The sequence below is a fragment of the Podarcis liolepis genome (assembly GCF_965112155.1).
Source record: "Podarcis liolepis genome assembly, chromosome: 8".
In the NCBI taxonomy this organism is placed as follows: Eukaryota; Metazoa; Chordata; class Lepidosauria; order Squamata; family Lacertidae; genus Podarcis; species Podarcis liolepis.
In genome coordinates this window covers 57,897,870-57,916,056 of record NC_139560.1, presented here as the reverse complement: position 1 = coordinate 57,916,056, position 18,187 = coordinate 57,897,870, and the positions used below count along the sequence as shown (strand labels likewise).

The 18,187-nt window shown below is 41.6% G+C and overlaps 1 protein-coding gene across 3 annotated transcripts in view; it reads right to left on the bottom strand.

Moving 5' to 3' along the window:
• Positions 1-18,187, bottom strand: part of LOC310713919 (cytidine monophosphate-N-acetylneuraminic acid hydroxylase-like) — a 30,592-nt gene continuing 12,405 nt past the window's right edge. For 2 of the 3 annotated variants that reach the window (XM_083518680.1, XM_083518678.1), the window contains exons 4-14: positions 14,227-14,336; positions 11,802-11,992; positions 10,585-10,732; positions 9,023-9,104; positions 8,548-8,685; positions 7,178-7,313; positions 5,702-5,845; positions 4,857-5,031; positions 4,070-4,186; positions 2,344-2,459; positions 1-418 (exon numbers count right to left, since the gene is read on the bottom strand). In XM_083518680.1, the coding sequence (XP_083374806.1) occupies positions 280-418; positions 2,344-2,459; positions 4,070-4,186; positions 4,857-5,031; positions 5,702-5,845; positions 7,178-7,313; positions 8,548-8,685; positions 9,023-9,104; positions 10,585-10,732; positions 11,802-11,992; positions 14,227-14,336 (1,496 nt within the window). In that variant the 3' untranslated portion in view covers positions 1-279. The remainder of the gene's footprint in view (positions 419-2,343; positions 2,460-4,069; positions 4,187-4,856; positions 5,032-5,701; positions 5,846-7,177; positions 7,314-8,547; positions 8,686-9,022; positions 9,105-10,584; positions 10,733-11,801; positions 11,993-14,226; positions 14,337-18,187) is intronic. The other variant, XM_083518679.1, reaches the window with a different exon arrangement.

The following is an 18,187-nucleotide window of genomic DNA, read 5'->3' as shown; positions in this document are numbered from 1 at the left end:
GTTGATTTATTGCTTTTATTTCATCACCCCATAACCAAGGTTTTTCTAGGCAACAAGTAGTTAAAACAATTTTAGTATCCCAAAATTCCATACACCAACCAAATAGTTTCAGGTAGTACTTCTAGGTAGTACTCGCAAAGAAAATCAATGACAGAAGGGAGGGTGTGTGGATCTTCAATTGTTTTTAGAGGAAATTCACATAGTATAGGGACATGATTATTCAGTAACCATAGCAGAGTTTTTATCCATTTCACTTTTCCACAGAGGATGCAGAGAAGACTAAACGTTAGTAGGCAGGCACTTATCATCAACTTGGTTGGCTGCACAACAATTTTCTTTCAATTCAGATTTTGTTTGCATTGTGCCAAGAAAGACTGGTGGGGTCAGAGGAAGTTTTATTTGGAAATGATTCCAAAACCTTTAAAAATATAAGAAAACAAAAACAGTTACACACAGAAGGACAGTAGCTACCGGTACATTAAATTTGGATCAACTTGTTCACTATGTCCCAGTCCACAGGCTTGGGAACCCTTCATGGACTTGGGAAAAGGATTGTAACTCAGTGATAAAGCCCATGCATGCAAAACATCCTGGGTTCAATCCCCACCATCCATAGCAGGGCTGGGAAAGACTCCCGAGACCTTAGAGAACGGCCAGTTACTGTACACAGCAGGGTTGGCCAATGTGTTGGCCAATATGCTGGTCAATATGTTGTTGGACTACAACTCCCATAATCCATGCCCATTGTCCATGCTCTCTGGGTATTATGGGATTTGTAGTCCTACATCTGGATTCAACATGTTGGCCACTGTGCAGACAATACAGAGCTCAATGAACCAATGGCCTCTAATCTATATGGCAGCTTCACATGCCTGGTTCCAGGGTGAAATAGTAACATACGTGGTGATAAGACCACACAGCTTTTCAGTAACAATTTGTGAACACTTGTTTGTTTGTTTTGTTTTTGCTTAATATTATTATCTTTATTTATATCCTGCATTTTCCCCTGAAGGGAACTCAAAGTGGTTCACAGATAAAATAGAAACAGCTAAGAAGATTGTGTGTGTGTGGAATCATTAAAAAAACAATTAAACATTAACAGAATTTAAAGCTTCTATATGATCTATTAAAGCATCCAGATAATTACAGTCTTATCCTTGTGCATAGCACCACTAGGAAGCTGCATGGTTGTATCAGCTCATCTGCTGAAATCAGTTTTGTTTACAGTTGAAGATATTTTGGTAACTTTAGGCTGGCTGCTGTCAAGGTTGGGTTATGGATAGCAACCTCTGCCTGGCATGAGAGAAGACTCAAGGGTTGTAGGCCAAGCCAGTAGTCAGGACTGTAGAGCAAGTCAAAACCAAAGAATAAACTAGGATCAAGAAGACAGACAGGAGACAGGAGCAGAAGCCAAGCAGGACCAATGAATACAGAATCATGACAAAGCTCAGGAAGCCCTTGTTGCCGAAGCAGACTTGACTGGACCAGGAAGCCCTCTAAAACTTTTCTTCCTGTCCAGAAGGATCCTATAGCCCACCTAGGTGAGTGCAGTCAGTCCAATGTCTGAGCACACTGTACTGAACTATACAGTGTCTCACCAAAAAGGGGCAGCTGGACACAAACCCCAAGGCTCTAAGTTCAAGACCCAGCAGCAGTGTACAAAACGAAGTAACATTTGGTAGAAAATGAATGATACATTGACAAACGGGATGTACAAACTAGTGTCTAATGACACTGAGTCCTTTGTATTTATGAAGGAAAAAAGAATGGAATTTTCAAGACTCACTCTTAACTTTTGATTGCTATTAGGTATAGATCCAAGTGTGTTAATTAGAAGTAAATCCGATTAGATTGTTTTGTTATAGGGATTAAGTAATTATTGGTTTTGCAAAGAGACAGAATAGATAAATGCATGCTTAAGTAACATGCTTTCTGGACCACGTGATAATTGTTCAGCTGCAATTCTTTTTTAAAAAATGCTTTGAACATTTCTACCCCTCTCATTGCTTAAAAAACCCCCCACAAAAATCCATGGACTTTCAAACTTGTATAATAATAGATGCAGTCACAGCTGCTTCTGTATCTTTCCCCTTTGGAACTGTTATGAGGGATAAAGTGACTTGTTTCAAGACAGGCTTCTGTTCACAACAGAATCCATTTCTTACATTGTATTCTAGAGGCATAAGGAATGGGAAAACTATAATCAGTGAGGCAATGCCAGTTGACACCAGCTTAATGATTTACACCTACAGGTATGCTTTCAAGGAGCAATTTTGAAACAATTCTATATCAAATACTAGTGACTGGCATTAGCATGGCAAGAACAGAAACATATGGGCTTACTGGTGATGATATATGTCAGGGTCACGTTGTAGTCTGGTTTGGAATCCTATATACAGATCATCCCAGAGCAATCCATGTTTCACTGTGTGCCTCATTACACTAACTCGGGCTTTTATCTGCAGCAAAAGACAAAGTGCATATCAATTTTATTTGATACATTAATACAACCAATAGGCAGAATCCAAAGACCACCTTCAGTTCTTTCCGTCCTACTGAAAATTCTGAAAGTTCCGCTTCAATTTCAAAGGTAGCTTGCTGTGTGGTGGTGGTGTTGGGGACACAGCTGTTTGTGAAGCACAAGTCCAAAACTCCCTTTGGCACACAAAACTGGTTGTGTGGCTGTTTGGATGCTAGGCGCTGCTTCTGTTCTGGAAGATGCCCATGACATAACCACATTGTCCTAGTTCATACATATCACTAAGGCTTGCTTAGCTTAACTATGGTTTGTTTGAATGTGCAAATCCAGACCAGCAGACTTACCATTGTTTCTTTTCTGCCAACAAACCATGATGTGAAGCCATAGTTTGTTGTTGGCTTATGAACCATGGCTTGCTTTAACTATGGTTTCATGTTATGTCTGAACCCAACAATGTTGCTTGTGAAGATGCTTCTAAGACTGCTAAGCACAAGGTAACCACAGCCGGAAAACCAAGCTTTGAAAAAACAAGCCATGGTTTGTTTGCTTATCTATGAGACAACTGATGGTTTGTTGAACAAGCCATGATTAAAGAAATCATGGTTTAGTGTTAATGTGCGAGCATAATTAGTATCTAATTCTGCTGCTGTGTTCTGGTGTGAATACAAATAATATTTTCTCATATTAAAAATGATTAGGCATGACTGTTTTTTACTCTTAGTGGCATCCTGAAATAACACAACAAAGAGAGAATAAGCAGGTTTCTGTCCCTTTTCCTAACACGCCCCCTTGAAATACAGTTGTTGCTGCCCATACGTTTGGCCAGCTAACATTTCTAAGTGCTGGCTGTAACCAAACTGTAGTTCTTGTATGTTTCAAAATTACAAATACATTTCCTAAATTAAAATGAGAAGCTGCCTTGTGACTCTACTCATCAGCGGACGTTTTGTGTGGAGTCAGCTAGAGCTAGAAGCAGGACTCTTAATGGTCTGGGAGGACACTTTATAATTGCCATATTGTATTTTGAGAAGGCCTAGTCTCATGCCTTCTGTTTTCCTGCCTTTTCCCATATTCCCTTTCTGCATTTCACTCAAGTGCCCCCTTCTCCACCCTGCTTTTCATCTTAGCCTCTGCTCAGGCCTTTTCCAGCAGCTAATGCCATATAATTGGGGTGGTTCACATTAACCTTAAGATGACATTTCTCTGCTTGGGTCAAGAACTGAAGCCACAGCAAAACTGAAAGCAGATCCCAACACTGCTACAAAACTATTGAAAGAAGGCTGAGTGGTGGTATCATAAGCTGAACACTCTGAAACAACAAGGGCATGGAAGTGTTGCATAAATAAGCTCAAAGGGTTTCACTTCACACAATGAGAACCATGACAATATTTTAACAAACTATATATAAAAAGCATAAGAACTGTGCATTCTAAGTGCTAGTATACTGAATTAAACACACACAGCTTTATAGTCCCCCCCAAATCCCTGTCACCAGAAATAAGTGAAAGCAAATTGTTGTCCTTGAAGGAAATGTTATATATATATTTCTATATTTGAGAACATGAGAAGATATACATTTGTAATCCTTACTTCCTCAAATGGGCAGTCCCGGTTTGGTCTTTTCATTGGAAAAGATAAGTCCAAAAAATCCACTAAGTAGTTGTACCCTCCAGGCAAAGGACTGAAATCATCATCAGTTTCTATTACCTAGTTATGGGATATAAACAACAAGAGGAGGTTGTCATTTCAAATAGATGTTGTGCAATCCCCCAAACTATTTGGATTTTGCTTGATTCTCCCATTTACTCTTGGTGCTCAACCGTGAAGTTCTTCTGAATTCAGTTGTGCTTACTTAGTCACAGGTATGCAACTTTAGGATTGCTGCCTTATATTTAATATATTATGTTTCAATTTTCAAGATCTTTGTCCTCTCTGTGTAGTAGTTTATTTGTTTTGACTTTTTTAATTCAACTTTTTATGAGCTGAATTTGAGGTAGGAAGTCATAATTCTTTGAAGAGAAGGGCTCCTTTAAAATGAGAATAAAAGAAATTGTCTTCCTGTGTTAGAGAAAAATACACACAGAGAGAGATTTATAGTTCAAGAAGAAATATTGACTGTCACTTAAACATAATTGTCATATTAATTGGTATATGTCCGAAAAGTTGAAATTTTTAAATTTTTGTATATCCCAAAATTAAATTTTAAATTGTTAACAGCAACTGTATGTCCCAAACTGTCACCATCCATTTCATGTTGTTCTTTAAAAGGTGTTTGCGTTTCTTTGCTAAAGCAGTTGAAAACAGATATTCTTTTAGAATTTGTCCATGAAGTAAATAATATCTTGCATTTGATAAATGCTTGTATAGACCTACTCACCCTTATCACAAGGTTATAGCCTTTAAATCCAGCCCATAGATAATATTCTTTCACCCAGGAAGGATAGAGAAAAATATCATCATCAACTGCAGCTCCAAGAGAGTGTAAGTATGGCTTGAAATCCCATGAGTCCTTGAAAATTTTTGTCCATTCTGGAGGATCAACAATTCTTAAACTAAGAGAGAGAAAATAGACAATTAATAACTGCATTGACTAACTGTAGTCAAAATCCATGCAGAGCATATCTCTCTGATTCACAGAGTAAGTCTAATTGCAGATAAAATGAATAGCCCCACTTTCTATTTCTTATTTATCTACTGACCCCCAGCTTGCAATAATTCAGATGACTCATCCTTCAGTGTTGTTGCAAGGTAGCATTTTACACCCATTTACATTTCTCCAGGGCAACATTTAAGGGCAATCTGGATTCAACTCACAGAAAACTATCGTGGTAGATTTATTCAGCATGGATAGAAGAATGACACTTTGACTGTTTGGGGAAAATATTTTGCTAAACTAGCAAAGGGACCTAAGAAAAAGACTGGTCCACTACATGCTGGTGTCACAATGGCCCCTAACTTTGCCTTGCAAGAGCCCTTTCCTTACTGCTCTTCAAAGGCGAATGGGTCAGTTGGGTGCTTGTTAGCTGCATGAAATGGCACAGAGTTCTCAAATTCAATCTCAAGACTTCCTCTCCCTTCTCAACTTTATGAAGATGCTTCTCCTGCCCACACCAGTGAAGCACTTCAACAAAAACTGATTAACAGATTTATTGGCATTACAAATATTCAAAACCTAATTATAGAAATTCAATAAATACTTAATTTGAAGTACATTAGTATTACCTGTCTGTTGGATCTCTGAGCATCCTTGCCAGGTCCAAAGTGGCTCCAGGTTTTGGTGTCCATGTTGAAACTTCTCCAGATTTTTTTTTAATTAGTCTGTTCAACTCCTCTGGGTCATTTTTGACATTTGTTTCTTTAATGTAACTAGGTTAAGGAAAGACACACAATTGGATGTTTCCATAGCACTGGAGACACAAAGTCATGAGTGGAAGGAAAATAGCCACTAGCATTGTTCACTTGTACAAGAGAACAAGATTAAGTGGAAGATAGTTGAAGATAGATGGTGCAGATCTGCACCATACACTTAAAGCACATGACTTTCCCCAAAGAATCATGGGAAGTGTAGTTTCCCCCTTACAGAATCACAGTTTCCAGCATCCTTAACAAACTATTGCTTTATCTCCCACAGTACCTTACTGATGGTGTAGCGAGTTCAATAAGGCTATGGAACATATGAAGAGTCCCTCTGTTCAGGTCAGAATGCTTAAGAATCTGTAGTTATCCTCAACAAGAGGATGGAGTTAGGGAGAAGTAGTCTGGGATCCAAAACTTTAAAAGCTCAGCGTAATCTTAACCCTACTCAGAGCAAGTTGTTCATTCACTTGGAGCTGTCTGTGGTCCTGCCCTGCCTCACTGCTGTCAGACCAGGATAAGACAACCTTGGATTTACTGTAATTTCACTTTTACTGGCAAGCCTCTCCTGCAATAATAAAATAAGAAAACAGTTTTTCTACTAGTGGAAGATTTATTCCACATTTAGAAGGCCAATTAACAATCGATAATAAGTCAATACATTCTGTGCCATGGTGGAAATTATGGGACTAGGTTGGAAAGGCACACAGCACTGATTCCAGCATTATTTGATAGTCTACCTCTTAGGCTTAAATGCTAATCACATCATTATTAGGTAGGAAAAGGCTAACCACACATTACACAGAAATGCCTATACTAACCCCCACCCCCATTAAAAATTCAAAGCAGGTGGAATTTTAATTTATTTATTTGCAAAGGGGAGGCAATAAGAATGGAAGGATCTGTTAATTTCTATTCTCTCACTTTCTTATTTTTCCAGTCTGAAATTCAGTTCTCCACATTTTCCAGCAATTTGCAGTTCGTTTTTAAAATCACCCTGAAAAATCATCAGCATTTTAGTGCAAATTACTCCTAATAGACATATTTTAATATGCCGTTTTCACTAACATGCACATTTTTGTAAGCAATTTCCCTTACTGTAACACATTTTTGTATGTTATTTTCACTAATATCTTTATTTTTATGTACACCTTTCCCCAATATATGCACTTTTGCAAAACACCGTTTGGCTGGAGAAATGCTCTGCAAAATTTGGATGAGTGCAAATCTTACAGGCTAGCTCCCTTTCAGTTCACACATTGCTTCACACATCATCACTGATCACATTTGTGCAAACTTATTGTGATACAACTGGTGACTAAAGAGTGAACAGGAAGATAGTACCTGTCAGAAGGATGAGCTTCAACAAAATATCCCGCAAAAGGACAGTAGATTTTTGGCTTCAGATCAGTAACCAGCTGGGCCTTGTAATTCAACAGCTTCTTCCTTTCGATTTTAATAAACTGGGCTTTCTTCTCCTCTGAAAAACGAAAGCACTTATTGGACCTATGTTGTGCAATCGGGGGGGGGGGGTCTTAATTGTCCCACAAAGATTTTAAGTTATGTTCTTCATTACTAATTATTATTATTGATCACCTCCATCAGCATCACCTTCACACTTGAAGCAGAGCAAGAGAAATCTGGAAGGGCCATCTGTCAAGAGGAAAGAGATCTGGGGAAGAGACTGCACAGAAGATCTCTCTCACTGCTACAGGCATCCCCCCCCACTTGCGCATGATCCCCCCCCCCACTTGCATGCGGCTGCGTATATGCATGGCGCCAGGAAATAAATAAATAATTCAATTCTAACCTGAAATGTCAGGAGAGAGCTGGAAAGCCCTTGTGGTTCACAAGGAGACCCTCCCCAGAGGGACATCAGTGAACCCAAAGTCCAGAAAATAAGACTCCAAGGGTTCAAAAATAGCAACCGGAAGCTTTTGCTACTGCCACGCTACCCCACTCAACACAGCTGTTGGGCAGGAAGATGTATTTACTGCGGCAGGCCTCCCACTTATGTGCATTTCAGTTAAGTGTGCAGGGTCCCAGAACGCCTGTACATGACAACAGACAAGGGGGTATTCCAGGCTTAGGCAAACTCTGGCCCTCCAGATGTTTGCGACTACAGTTCCCATCATCCCTAACTAACAGGACGAGTGTTCAGGGGTGATGGGAATTGTAGTCCCAAACATCTGGAGGGCCAGAGTTTGCCTATGCCTGGTTTATGTTGTTGGGTTGGTATCTGACAACAAAGAACATGGGTAGGTAAACTAAGGCCCGGGGGCCGGATCTGGCCCAATCGCCTTCTAAATCCAGCCCGCGGACAGTCCGGGAATCAGCATGTTTTTACATGAGTACAGTGTGTCCTTTTATTTAAAATGCAACTCTGGGTTATTCGTGGGGCATAGGAATTTGTTCATTTATTTTTTCCCAAAGTATAGTCCAGCCCCCCACAAGGTCTGAGGGACAGTGGACCGGCCCCCTGCTGAAAAGGTTTGCTGACCCATGACATAGAAAGAGCTCTTGCTTCTTCTCATGTTTCCTCCATGTTTTTCTTTGGGGCAATTGCACACATTATGTTGCTGTGTGCACTTGCTAGTTTGTCTCTCAAGAGATAAGGGGGGTGTTTGGTTTGAAATAAAAGTGTTGGCCAATGGAGGCTTCAAAATATTCTGAAAAATGGACACCTTATCTAAAAGATGCCATTGGTTCATTACCAGTGAAATTTCCTCCGCTGTATACCATTGGGAATCCTGACGCTCCACCTGCAAAGTCACTCATCATGAGGTCCACCTTCTCAGGAAGTGTTCCACCATTGGGCCTGGTGCAGTCCACTGTATTCAGAATTTTGTGCCCTATGCAAAGATAAACTCTCAATTAAAACTGTGCCCCAACATCTTCCCAGCAAGACCAGGCCAGAACTGGCTGCTTTTTCAGAGCAAGGTGAAAGGACCATATTTTAGGCACTAGGAGCTTTTGATAGAAACCTGAAGTGTAAAGGAGCAAGAATGGTTTTTCTTTACTTTTGTACAATAATCCAAAGTTACGAATAACCTCAAAGTAGGTCAAAGCTGGAAAATAGAAAAATTGCACTAATCATGCAGAGTATCTGAATCATTCCACTTTTTTATTTGAAACACAGTATTAAAAAGTATCAAATGCAACATAGTAATTATTGTTACATTCAGGTACCTTTATATTCAACAATGATGCAAGTATCCATTTCAGGATGAACACCATCCATCAGTATCATAAACCTAAGATTCCTGTCCACCTTAAAAGAAATCAAAGCACATCTTACTATGAATTTTGACATGGACATTTTTATTTATAGAAAACAGGGTCTATGATTGGCTGTAATCCCTTTAAAAAGTTATTGGAATGCAATCTAGAATGGCATCTGTGTGCCGTGGCTCCCTAAGGTGTATATTAGGGGAAATTGCATAAAAACATGTGTATAATAGAATAAATTTGAATAAAATCCTAATCAACTTCCATGAACATGTTGTTGTTGTTGGTTGGTTGGTTGGTTGGTTTTTTAAATGCAAGGTTATGTAGAACTGTTGAGAACTGTGTTTAAGATCAGGAGGGATAGAAACCAATAGAAATTGACATTGACAGGTTTACCCATCCTTAATTGCAAGCAACAGTCTGCTGCATGGCTATTTATCCATAAGCATCTTGTTACTATTAAACTTATTGTTAGTAATGCACCCTCTGGTGTTATTGGTGTTAGTAATGCACCTCCTCCTCCTCATAATACATTTTAGTGGCAGCAAGGATAGGATATTTTTGAGGAACGCTGAGTAGTTCCTTGTGGATCAGATGATAGTGTGGTGATTAGGTCCCCCAGTTGTCTCTGAACTGGTTGGACATGTCCAAGTGGCATGAGGTGGTGAGCTAGTGGCTGATGCGGGAACCAGCAAATAACACTCATTCATGCCCCCAACAAGAGTCAACATGAAGCAGAGTCAACTTGAGTCAGGAGTCTTGCTTCATCAGCTCACCTTATATGTTTACATTCCATCTTAGGATATATATGTGGCAACCCAGAAACATATTTCAAACTGCTTTGGTTATTAAGTGATGAGTAGTGGGAGCATTGGGACCTCAATTCCCTAATTCTGTCAATATTGTTGGGGTGGGTGGGTATTAGGCTATATGTCTGAGTCCCTTCTAATTCCCGGATCCAGCAAGTATTCAATTGTTGGAATAGCCAGGCCAGTTTCTTGGTAATGGCCCTAACTGTGAGTTGTTAGGGTAACAAAGGAAGCAGCTACGCTCCAGAGGGCAAATGGGTGGGCTCCCCTCCCTCAACTAGCAAAAACAAGAGTTGAGATGTGAAAGAAAGGGAGGGAGGGAGGGAGAGACATTCTTGATTTCTGTTTGAATTCAAGGTTGTGGCTATGGGAGAAGCAAGACCTTCTGGGGTGTTAATGCCGTGAACCGCCCCATCGTAAACTCAGGTTGTATGCGTAAATAAACCCTATAGCCTAAAGATACCACAGTCTTCACTGTCTGTCATTCCAAGGAAACTGAACCCTGCATAAGCATTTGGAAGACCTGGAGTCTCAAGCCACTTGGAAATTTGGGTGGTGTGCAAGAATTGCGTATTAGGGGATTTTTATTTATTTATTTATTTAAAAATATTGTTGCTTACTCATGGTCTGGAAATGTTCTGATTAGAAACTTCTGGATTATTTCCATAGTTTAGAAAGAAAATATAAACTTCAGAAAATGTCAAGACATCAGACCTGTTGCCAAACTCCAAATGGGACAATGTTAATATTGGTCAGCTTTACACCACTCTGTTTGAGGTACCAGAATACAGGCCGTTCTGTCTTCCCAACATAAATGGGCACATCTGGCCTCCTCTCTGCAAGTTTCTTCAATGTAGGGTAACTGGAGAGTAAGAAAAGCAGGAGAGTAGGAAACAAACAAACAAATGGCAATAATATATTTATACCCTACCCATCTGGTTGGGTTTCCCCAGCCACTCTGGGTGGCTCCCAACAGAATATTAAAAACAGGATATAACATCAAACATTAAAAACTTCCCTAAACAGGGTTGCCTTCAGATATCTTCTAAAAGCCAGATAGTTGTTTATTTCCTTGACATCTGATAGGTGGGTGTCCACAGGGATGGCGCCACTACCAAGAAGGCCCCCTGCCTGATTCCCTGTACTTTATTTCTCTTTTAGTGTGCGAACTGCCAGAAGGCCCTCGGAACTGGACAATGGGGGTGGAGACACTCCTTCAGGTATACTGGGCAGAGGCCATTTAGGGCTTTAAAGGTCAGCACCAACACTTTGAATTGTGCTCGGAAACGTACTGGGAGCCTACGTAGGTCTTTCAGAACTGGTGTTATATGGTCTTGGTGGCCACTCTCAGTCAATCCTCAAGTCACTTTACTGGGGTGTGCGTCAGCTATATATAGTGAAAGGCACTAAAATAACGGGACCAGGATTCCAGAAGAGTGAGCAAGCCAAGTGAAGCTCACTTCAAGGCCACCCATAGGCATATTGGATTCTGCTTGAATCCAGTGCTGTGGCTATGGGAAAAGCAAGGCCTCTTGGGCCATTAATGTCCTCCATCACAGGCTCAGGTTGTATATATGTGAAAATAAACCATATATTCTACAGACACCACAGTCTCCACTGCCCCTCATTCCGAAGGAAACTGAACCCTGAGTAAGCGCCTGGAATCCCTGGAATCTCAACCCGCTTGGAGACTGGCATCAATAACTATGCACAAGAATGGCACAGCTAATGATGTTCTTCCTTCCCTCATAAATGCCATCCAGGAGGCAGAACTTTGGCTTGTCCTACTTATATGCTTCCTTATATGCCTGTGTCACCAGAGCAGCATAGGACAAAGCCATACAGCTTGCACACCACCAGCCCCAGGTAAGAATGCTTAAGATGACAGCATAAGTAATTTCCCCTCTCTTTTTTATCATATGCACAGATACCTGAGATGATCAGAATGCATGTGGCTGATGTAAATTAGATCTGCACGACACAGTCTTTCCAACCAGTCACCAGGAGGCTCATGAAGCAACCACCAGCCGCGTGCAAAAGCAGGGCCAATGAGCCACGGATCGAAGATCATTCTTCTGTCTCCAAGTTTGAGGTCCATACATGCATGAGTTATGTAAGTTACCTAAGAGCAGACAGAAACCCAAGACTGAGATGGATCAGTGTTGTCATGTTCCGTGTGCCTGAAAAGAAAAGAACTGTTTCCTAGTGTGGCTAGCTCAGTAGGTTAGAGCGTGGTGCTGACGATGCCAAGGTTGCAGGTTTGATCCCTGTATGGGGCAGCTGCATATTCCCGCATTGCAGGGAGTAGCACTAGGTGATCCTCAGGGCCCCTTCCTTCTCTACAGTTCTATGATTCTATTATGTCCCCATGGTGCTATTTTGAGAGCGGGTGTTAGAGAAGATTTCCGCTTCCTTTCTGCAGAAGAAAATACAGCTTTGCTCTTTGGCTGCTACACCCCAAAACATGCAGCTGGGCAGAGAGTGCCTCTTCCTTTGGCCACCCCCAGAGGGGAAAAAGAGACCAGGTGACCTTGCCTCACTGCCAAAAATATTTCCTCTGCTTTGTCAGCTTCCACTGTGCCCCCTCCCCAAAGGTCCACACATACTGCCACTTCTGTTTCACACATTCCGTACCTTTATGTTTACACAAGCACATCCGCTCCTGTTTCCCCACCTCCCTGCTTCTGGCTAACACTGAGTAGGGAGGGTGCCCAGTCAGATGGGTAGCTAGCATATCTAAACTTTGTGCAGAGGCCAGAGGCCAAATAGGAACTGCTAAGAGCATTCAGAATTGGTGTGGGTGGGAGACTTGCATTGGGTTGAGATCCTCTTGGAGACACATGAGAAGGCCATGATGAGAATATGTTCCCTTCTTGGGAGGCACACTAAACATAGAGAGACTTCCCCAACCTAGTAATAACAGTAATGATTTTATTATTTCTGATCAACCCATTTGTCTGGGTTTCCCCAGCTGCTCTGGGCGGCTTACAACACATAAAACATTGTAAAACATTAGACATAAATAATTTTCTGATACAGGGCTGCCGTCAGATGTCTTCTAAAAGTCAGATAGTTGTTTATTTCCTTGACATCTGATGGGAAGGTGTTCCACAGGGCAGGAGCCACTACCGAGAAGGCCCTCTGCCTGGTTCCCTGTAACCTTACTTCTTGCAGTGAGGGAACCGCCAGAAGGCCCTCGGAGCTGGACCTCAGTGTCCAGGCTGAAAGGAGGGGGTGGACATGCTCCTTCAGGTATACAGTGGTACCTCTGGTTGCGAACGGGATCCATTCCGGAGGCCCGTTCGCAACATGAAAAGAACACAACTCACAGCAGTGCGTCTGCGCGTGCACGGGTTGTGATTCGCCACTTCTGTGCATGCGCGAGCAGCGAAACCTGGAAGTAACCCTTTCCAGTACTTCCGGGTTGCCATGGGACATAACCTGAAAGAACATAACATGAAGCGGATGCAACATGAGGTATGACTGTACTGGGCCAAGGCCACTCCTATCATCCCTGATCATAAGAATGAATGCTTAGTAAAGGCTGGGCATTATCTAACAACATGTAAGATTTGTGCAAGCAAAACTGAAAGAATGCTGAGTAAACAGGCCACAAACTTAAGGTGTATCCAGAACTTCAGGATTGCTGGAGGAGGATAGGAAGATTACAGAGCGGCTGAATGAATTGTGACAATTTTTACTGTGAAAGATGTTGAGAATGTGAAACTGGGGGTCTCTGGGCTTGTCCTTGCTGAGCATTATTTAGCTGCTAATTCACTTTCCCCCCATTCAGATTAGACCAGACTAGTCTAAACCTGCATGTGTTTGTGTTTGAATTTGTCTCTAGGGAGGAACTTCAATCTTTCCCATTCATACCAGTGAGCATTTTCTTTTGTTTGTCCCTACATTCTGATTTCGATTATGCCAATTAGGTGCTGACAGGGCATGCACACAACTTGTTAAACAACAACAGCAAAAACTTCCCCACCCAAGAAATGTGCAAAAGTACACAATCTGGAAATAGTAAATTTGCTTGTGTAAATTTACTTGTGCAATTTTCTGATTTTATTGCAGTCTGAGGGATCAAAACACACACACACACACACACACACACACACACATTTTACTGCATTTTTAATTTAATTTTTTTAAAAGGTAAAAAAAGAAAAAATTCACAATGTAATAATAGCTTGGAAATGAACTAGACTTGGGAGAAAGAAGCTGTATTTTGTTGTAATTGTCTGTGGGAAAACTCATGAGTTACTCATAGTTTGTTAAACAAACAGTAGTTCAGCACCATGTGCACACTAGGCCATAGAGGCAAGCCCCAGTACATAAAATGTGATTTTTATTTACCTGCACCTCCCCAAAAGCCAGATCTTCAGGCCCTCTGGGTTCTGTATCCCATGGATTTGGAGGATTCAGTTCAACTAGCACCAATCCATTATCTGGACCTGTTTCAACAACTAGGAGGAGAGGAAATAAACCACTGCTTTGCTGTTGCTTCATTCATAACCCCTAAACCTAGCCAACACATAGGAACTGATTTTTTTTTTTCGTTGCCTGATTCTCAATGAACTGTCTGGTAGGAGGAAAGAGAGAACTCTCTTCCTGTTTACCTGTCTCCCAGATACAGTGGTGCCCTGCAAGACGAATGCCTCGCAAGACGGAAAACTCGCTAGACGAAAGGGTTTTCCATTTTTTGAGCTGCTTCGCAAGACGAATTTCCCTATGGGCTTGCTTTGCAAGACGAAAAATGAAAACGTCTTGAAAGTTTGTTTCCTTTTTCTTAACACCATTAATACAGTTGCGACTTGACTTCGAGGAGCAACTCATAGAACGCGGTGTGGTAGCCTTTTTTGAGGTTTTTGAAGACTTTGGTGATTTTTGAAGCTTTTCCAAAACTTCTTTTAAACTTTTAAAACTTTTTTTCGGGGGGGGGTTGGATTTTGGGTTGGGGTGTTTGGAATTCAAGGACTTGGTGTTGGGGAGGGGTTTGCAAGAATCTGGAAGCTTGTGTGTTTTTTTCTGCATTTTTATGATTTTCTGTGACCATTGGGCCACTCTGCTGTTTTTTAAAAAAAATTCTGGATTTGAATTTCTGTGTGGTGGGTGGCTGGGGGAACAGTTGAGGAGGGGTTTGCAAGAATCTGGAAGCTTGTGTGGTTTTTTTCTGCATTTTTATGATTTTCTGTGACCATTGGGCCACTCTGCTGTTTTTTTAAAAAAATATCTGGATTTGAATTTCTGTGTGGTGGGTGGCTGGGGGAACAGCTGGGGAGGGGGTTCTTCAGCAAGAAGCAAAGAGTGGTAGAGGAACCTTCTTCGAGTGGTCCCCCAGAGTCTTAGAAAACGTACTGTACACTTTGTTGATTTTTAAATGTTTTTCTGTCATGTTTAGAAACTTAATTTATTGTTCCTTCAGTTTTTGAAATGCTCTTTACAGTATGTGTGACTTTAAAGAGCACTTAATAAACTCTTGTTGTACCAAATTTGGCTTTGTTTGGACTTTTTTTGACCATAGGAACGCATTAATTGAATTTCAATGCATTCCTATGGGATTTCGTGCTTCGCAAGACGAAAAATTCGCTAGACGAAAAAACTCGCGGAACGAATTGATTTCGTCTTGCGAGGCACCACTGTATTCCCTTGGTCTGGTCAAGAGCAAAGCACCTGCCTACGTAACAAAATGAGCAAAGTTCCAATATCTTCTTTGATTGGAGGCTGAAGCTGTTGATCATCTACCCCTCTGAACATAAAATTCCATGATATATAGCTCTGTCTTTGCTGCACCAGAAGAACCCTGTTCTCTTCCGCTGATGGAACCTGGGCTCAGCCTGTGAGCCATTCTGGATATCATGCGATGGAAATTTTTAGCAGCTATCTGAGTTCTATTAATCAAGCACTAGTCAGTAAATGCTGGGTTTCATTGTCTTTTACAGCAACCGTCATTGCTTTATTTCTCTCTGTTGTACTGCTGAATATATAATTGGAATCATAGAATCATAGAATCATAGAGTTGGAAGAGACCACAAGGGCCATTGAGTCCAGCCCCCTGCCAAGCAGGAAACACCATCAGAGCACTCCTGACATATGGTTGTCAAGCCTCTGCTTAAAGACCTCCAAAGTAGGAGACTCCACCACACTCCTTGGCAGCAAATTCCACTGTCGAACAGCTCTTACTGTCAGGAAGTTCTTCCTAATGTTTAGGTGGAATCTTTTTTCTTGTAGTTTGGATCCATTGCTCTGTGTCCGCTTCTCTGGAGCAGCAGAAAACAACCTTTCTCCCTCCTCTATGTGACATCCTTTTATATATTTGAACATGGCTATCATATCACCCCTTAACCTCCTCTTCTCCAGGCTAAACATGCCCAGCTCCCTTAGCCGTTCCTCATAAGGCATCGTTTCCAGACCTTTGACCATTTTGGTTGCCCTCCTCTGGACACGTTCCAGTTATCAGTGTCCTTCTTGAACTGTGGTGCCCAGAACTGGACACAATACTCCAGGGTGAGGTCTGACCAGAGCAGAATACAGTGGCACTATTACTTCCCTTGATCTAGATGCTATACTCCTATTGCTGCAGCCCAGAATTGCATTGGCTATTTTAGCTGCCGCGTCACACTGTTGGCTCATGTCAAGTTTGTGGTCAACCAAGACTCCTAGATCCTTTTCACATGTACTGCTCTCAAGCCAGGTGTCACCCATCTTGTATTTGTGCCTCTCATTTTTTTTGCCCAAGTGCAATACTTTACATTTCTCCCTGTTAAAATTCATCTTGTTTGTTTTTGCCCAGTTCTCTAATCTGTCAAGGTCGTTTTGAAGTGTGATCCTGTCCTCTGGGGTGTTAGCCACCCCTCCCAGTTTGGTGTCATCTGCAAATTTGATCAGGATGCCCTTGAGTCCATCATCCAAGTCATTGATAAAGATGTTGAATAAGACCGGGCCCAAGACAGAACCCTGTGGCACCCCACTAGTCACTCTTCTCCAGGATGAAGAGGAACCATTGATGAGCACCCTTTGGGTTCGGTCAGTCAGCCAGTTACAAATCCACTGAGTGGTAGCATAGTCAAGACCGCATTTTACCAGCTTCTTTACAAGAATATCATGGGGCACCTTGTCAAATGCCTTGCTGAAATCAAGGTAGGCTACATGCACTGCGTTCCCTTCATCTACCAGGCTTGTAATTCTGTCAAAAAACGAGATCAGGTTAGTCTGACATGACTTATTTTTCAGAAATCCATGCTGACTATTGGTGATCACAGCATTCCTTTCTAGGTGCTCACAGACTGTTTGCTTAATGATCTGCTCCAGAATCTTCCCTGGTATTGATGTCAGACTGACTGGGCGGTAATTATTTGGGTCCTCTCTTTTCCCCTTTTTGAAAATAGGGACAACATTTGCCCTCCTCCAGTCTGCCGGGACTTCGCCTGTTCTTCAGGAATTCTCAAAGATGACTGCCAGTGGTTCTGAGATCACATCTGCCACTTCTTTTAATACTCTTGGATGCAGTTCATCTGGCCCTGGAGACTTGAATACATCTAAACTAGCCAAGTATTCTTGCACTATCTCCTTAGTTATTCTGGGCTGTGTTTCCTTTGCTGGATCATTTGCTCCAAATTCTTCAGGTCGGGCATTGTTTTCTTTATCGGAGAAGACTGAGGCAAGGAAGGCATTGAGGAGTTCAGCCCTTTCTGTGTCCCCTGTTTGCATTTCACCATCTTCTCCTTTGAGTGACCCCACTGTTTCTTTGTTCTTCCTTTTGCTACGAACATACCCATAAAAGCCTTTTTTGTTGCTTTTAACCTCTCTAGCAAGCCTGAGTTCATTCTGTGCTTTAGCTTTTCTGACTTTGTGTCTACACGTGCTGGCTATTTGTTTGAATTCCTCTTTGGTGGTTTCCACCCTTTTCCATTTTTTGTACACATCCTTTTTTAATCTTAACTCAGTTAAAAGTTCTTTAGATAGCCACCCTGGCTTCTTTAGGCACCTTCCATGTTTCCGCCTCATTGGTATTGCCTGAAGTTGTGCTTTTAGTATCTCCCTCTTAACAAACTCCCAGCCATCATGAACTCCCTTTCCTTTTAGTATTACTGTCCATGGGATCTCACCCCGCACTTCCCTAAGTTTTATGAAGTCAGCTTTCTTAAAGTCAAGAAATTGAGTCCTAGTATGCTTGGCTGCTCCTTTTCGCTGTATAGTAAACTTCAGAAGAGTATGATCACTTGCGCCTAATGATCCTTCCACTTCTACCCCACTAACCAGGTCATCAACATTGGTTAGGACCAGCTCTAAAATGGCTGTTCCTCTTGTTGCTTCT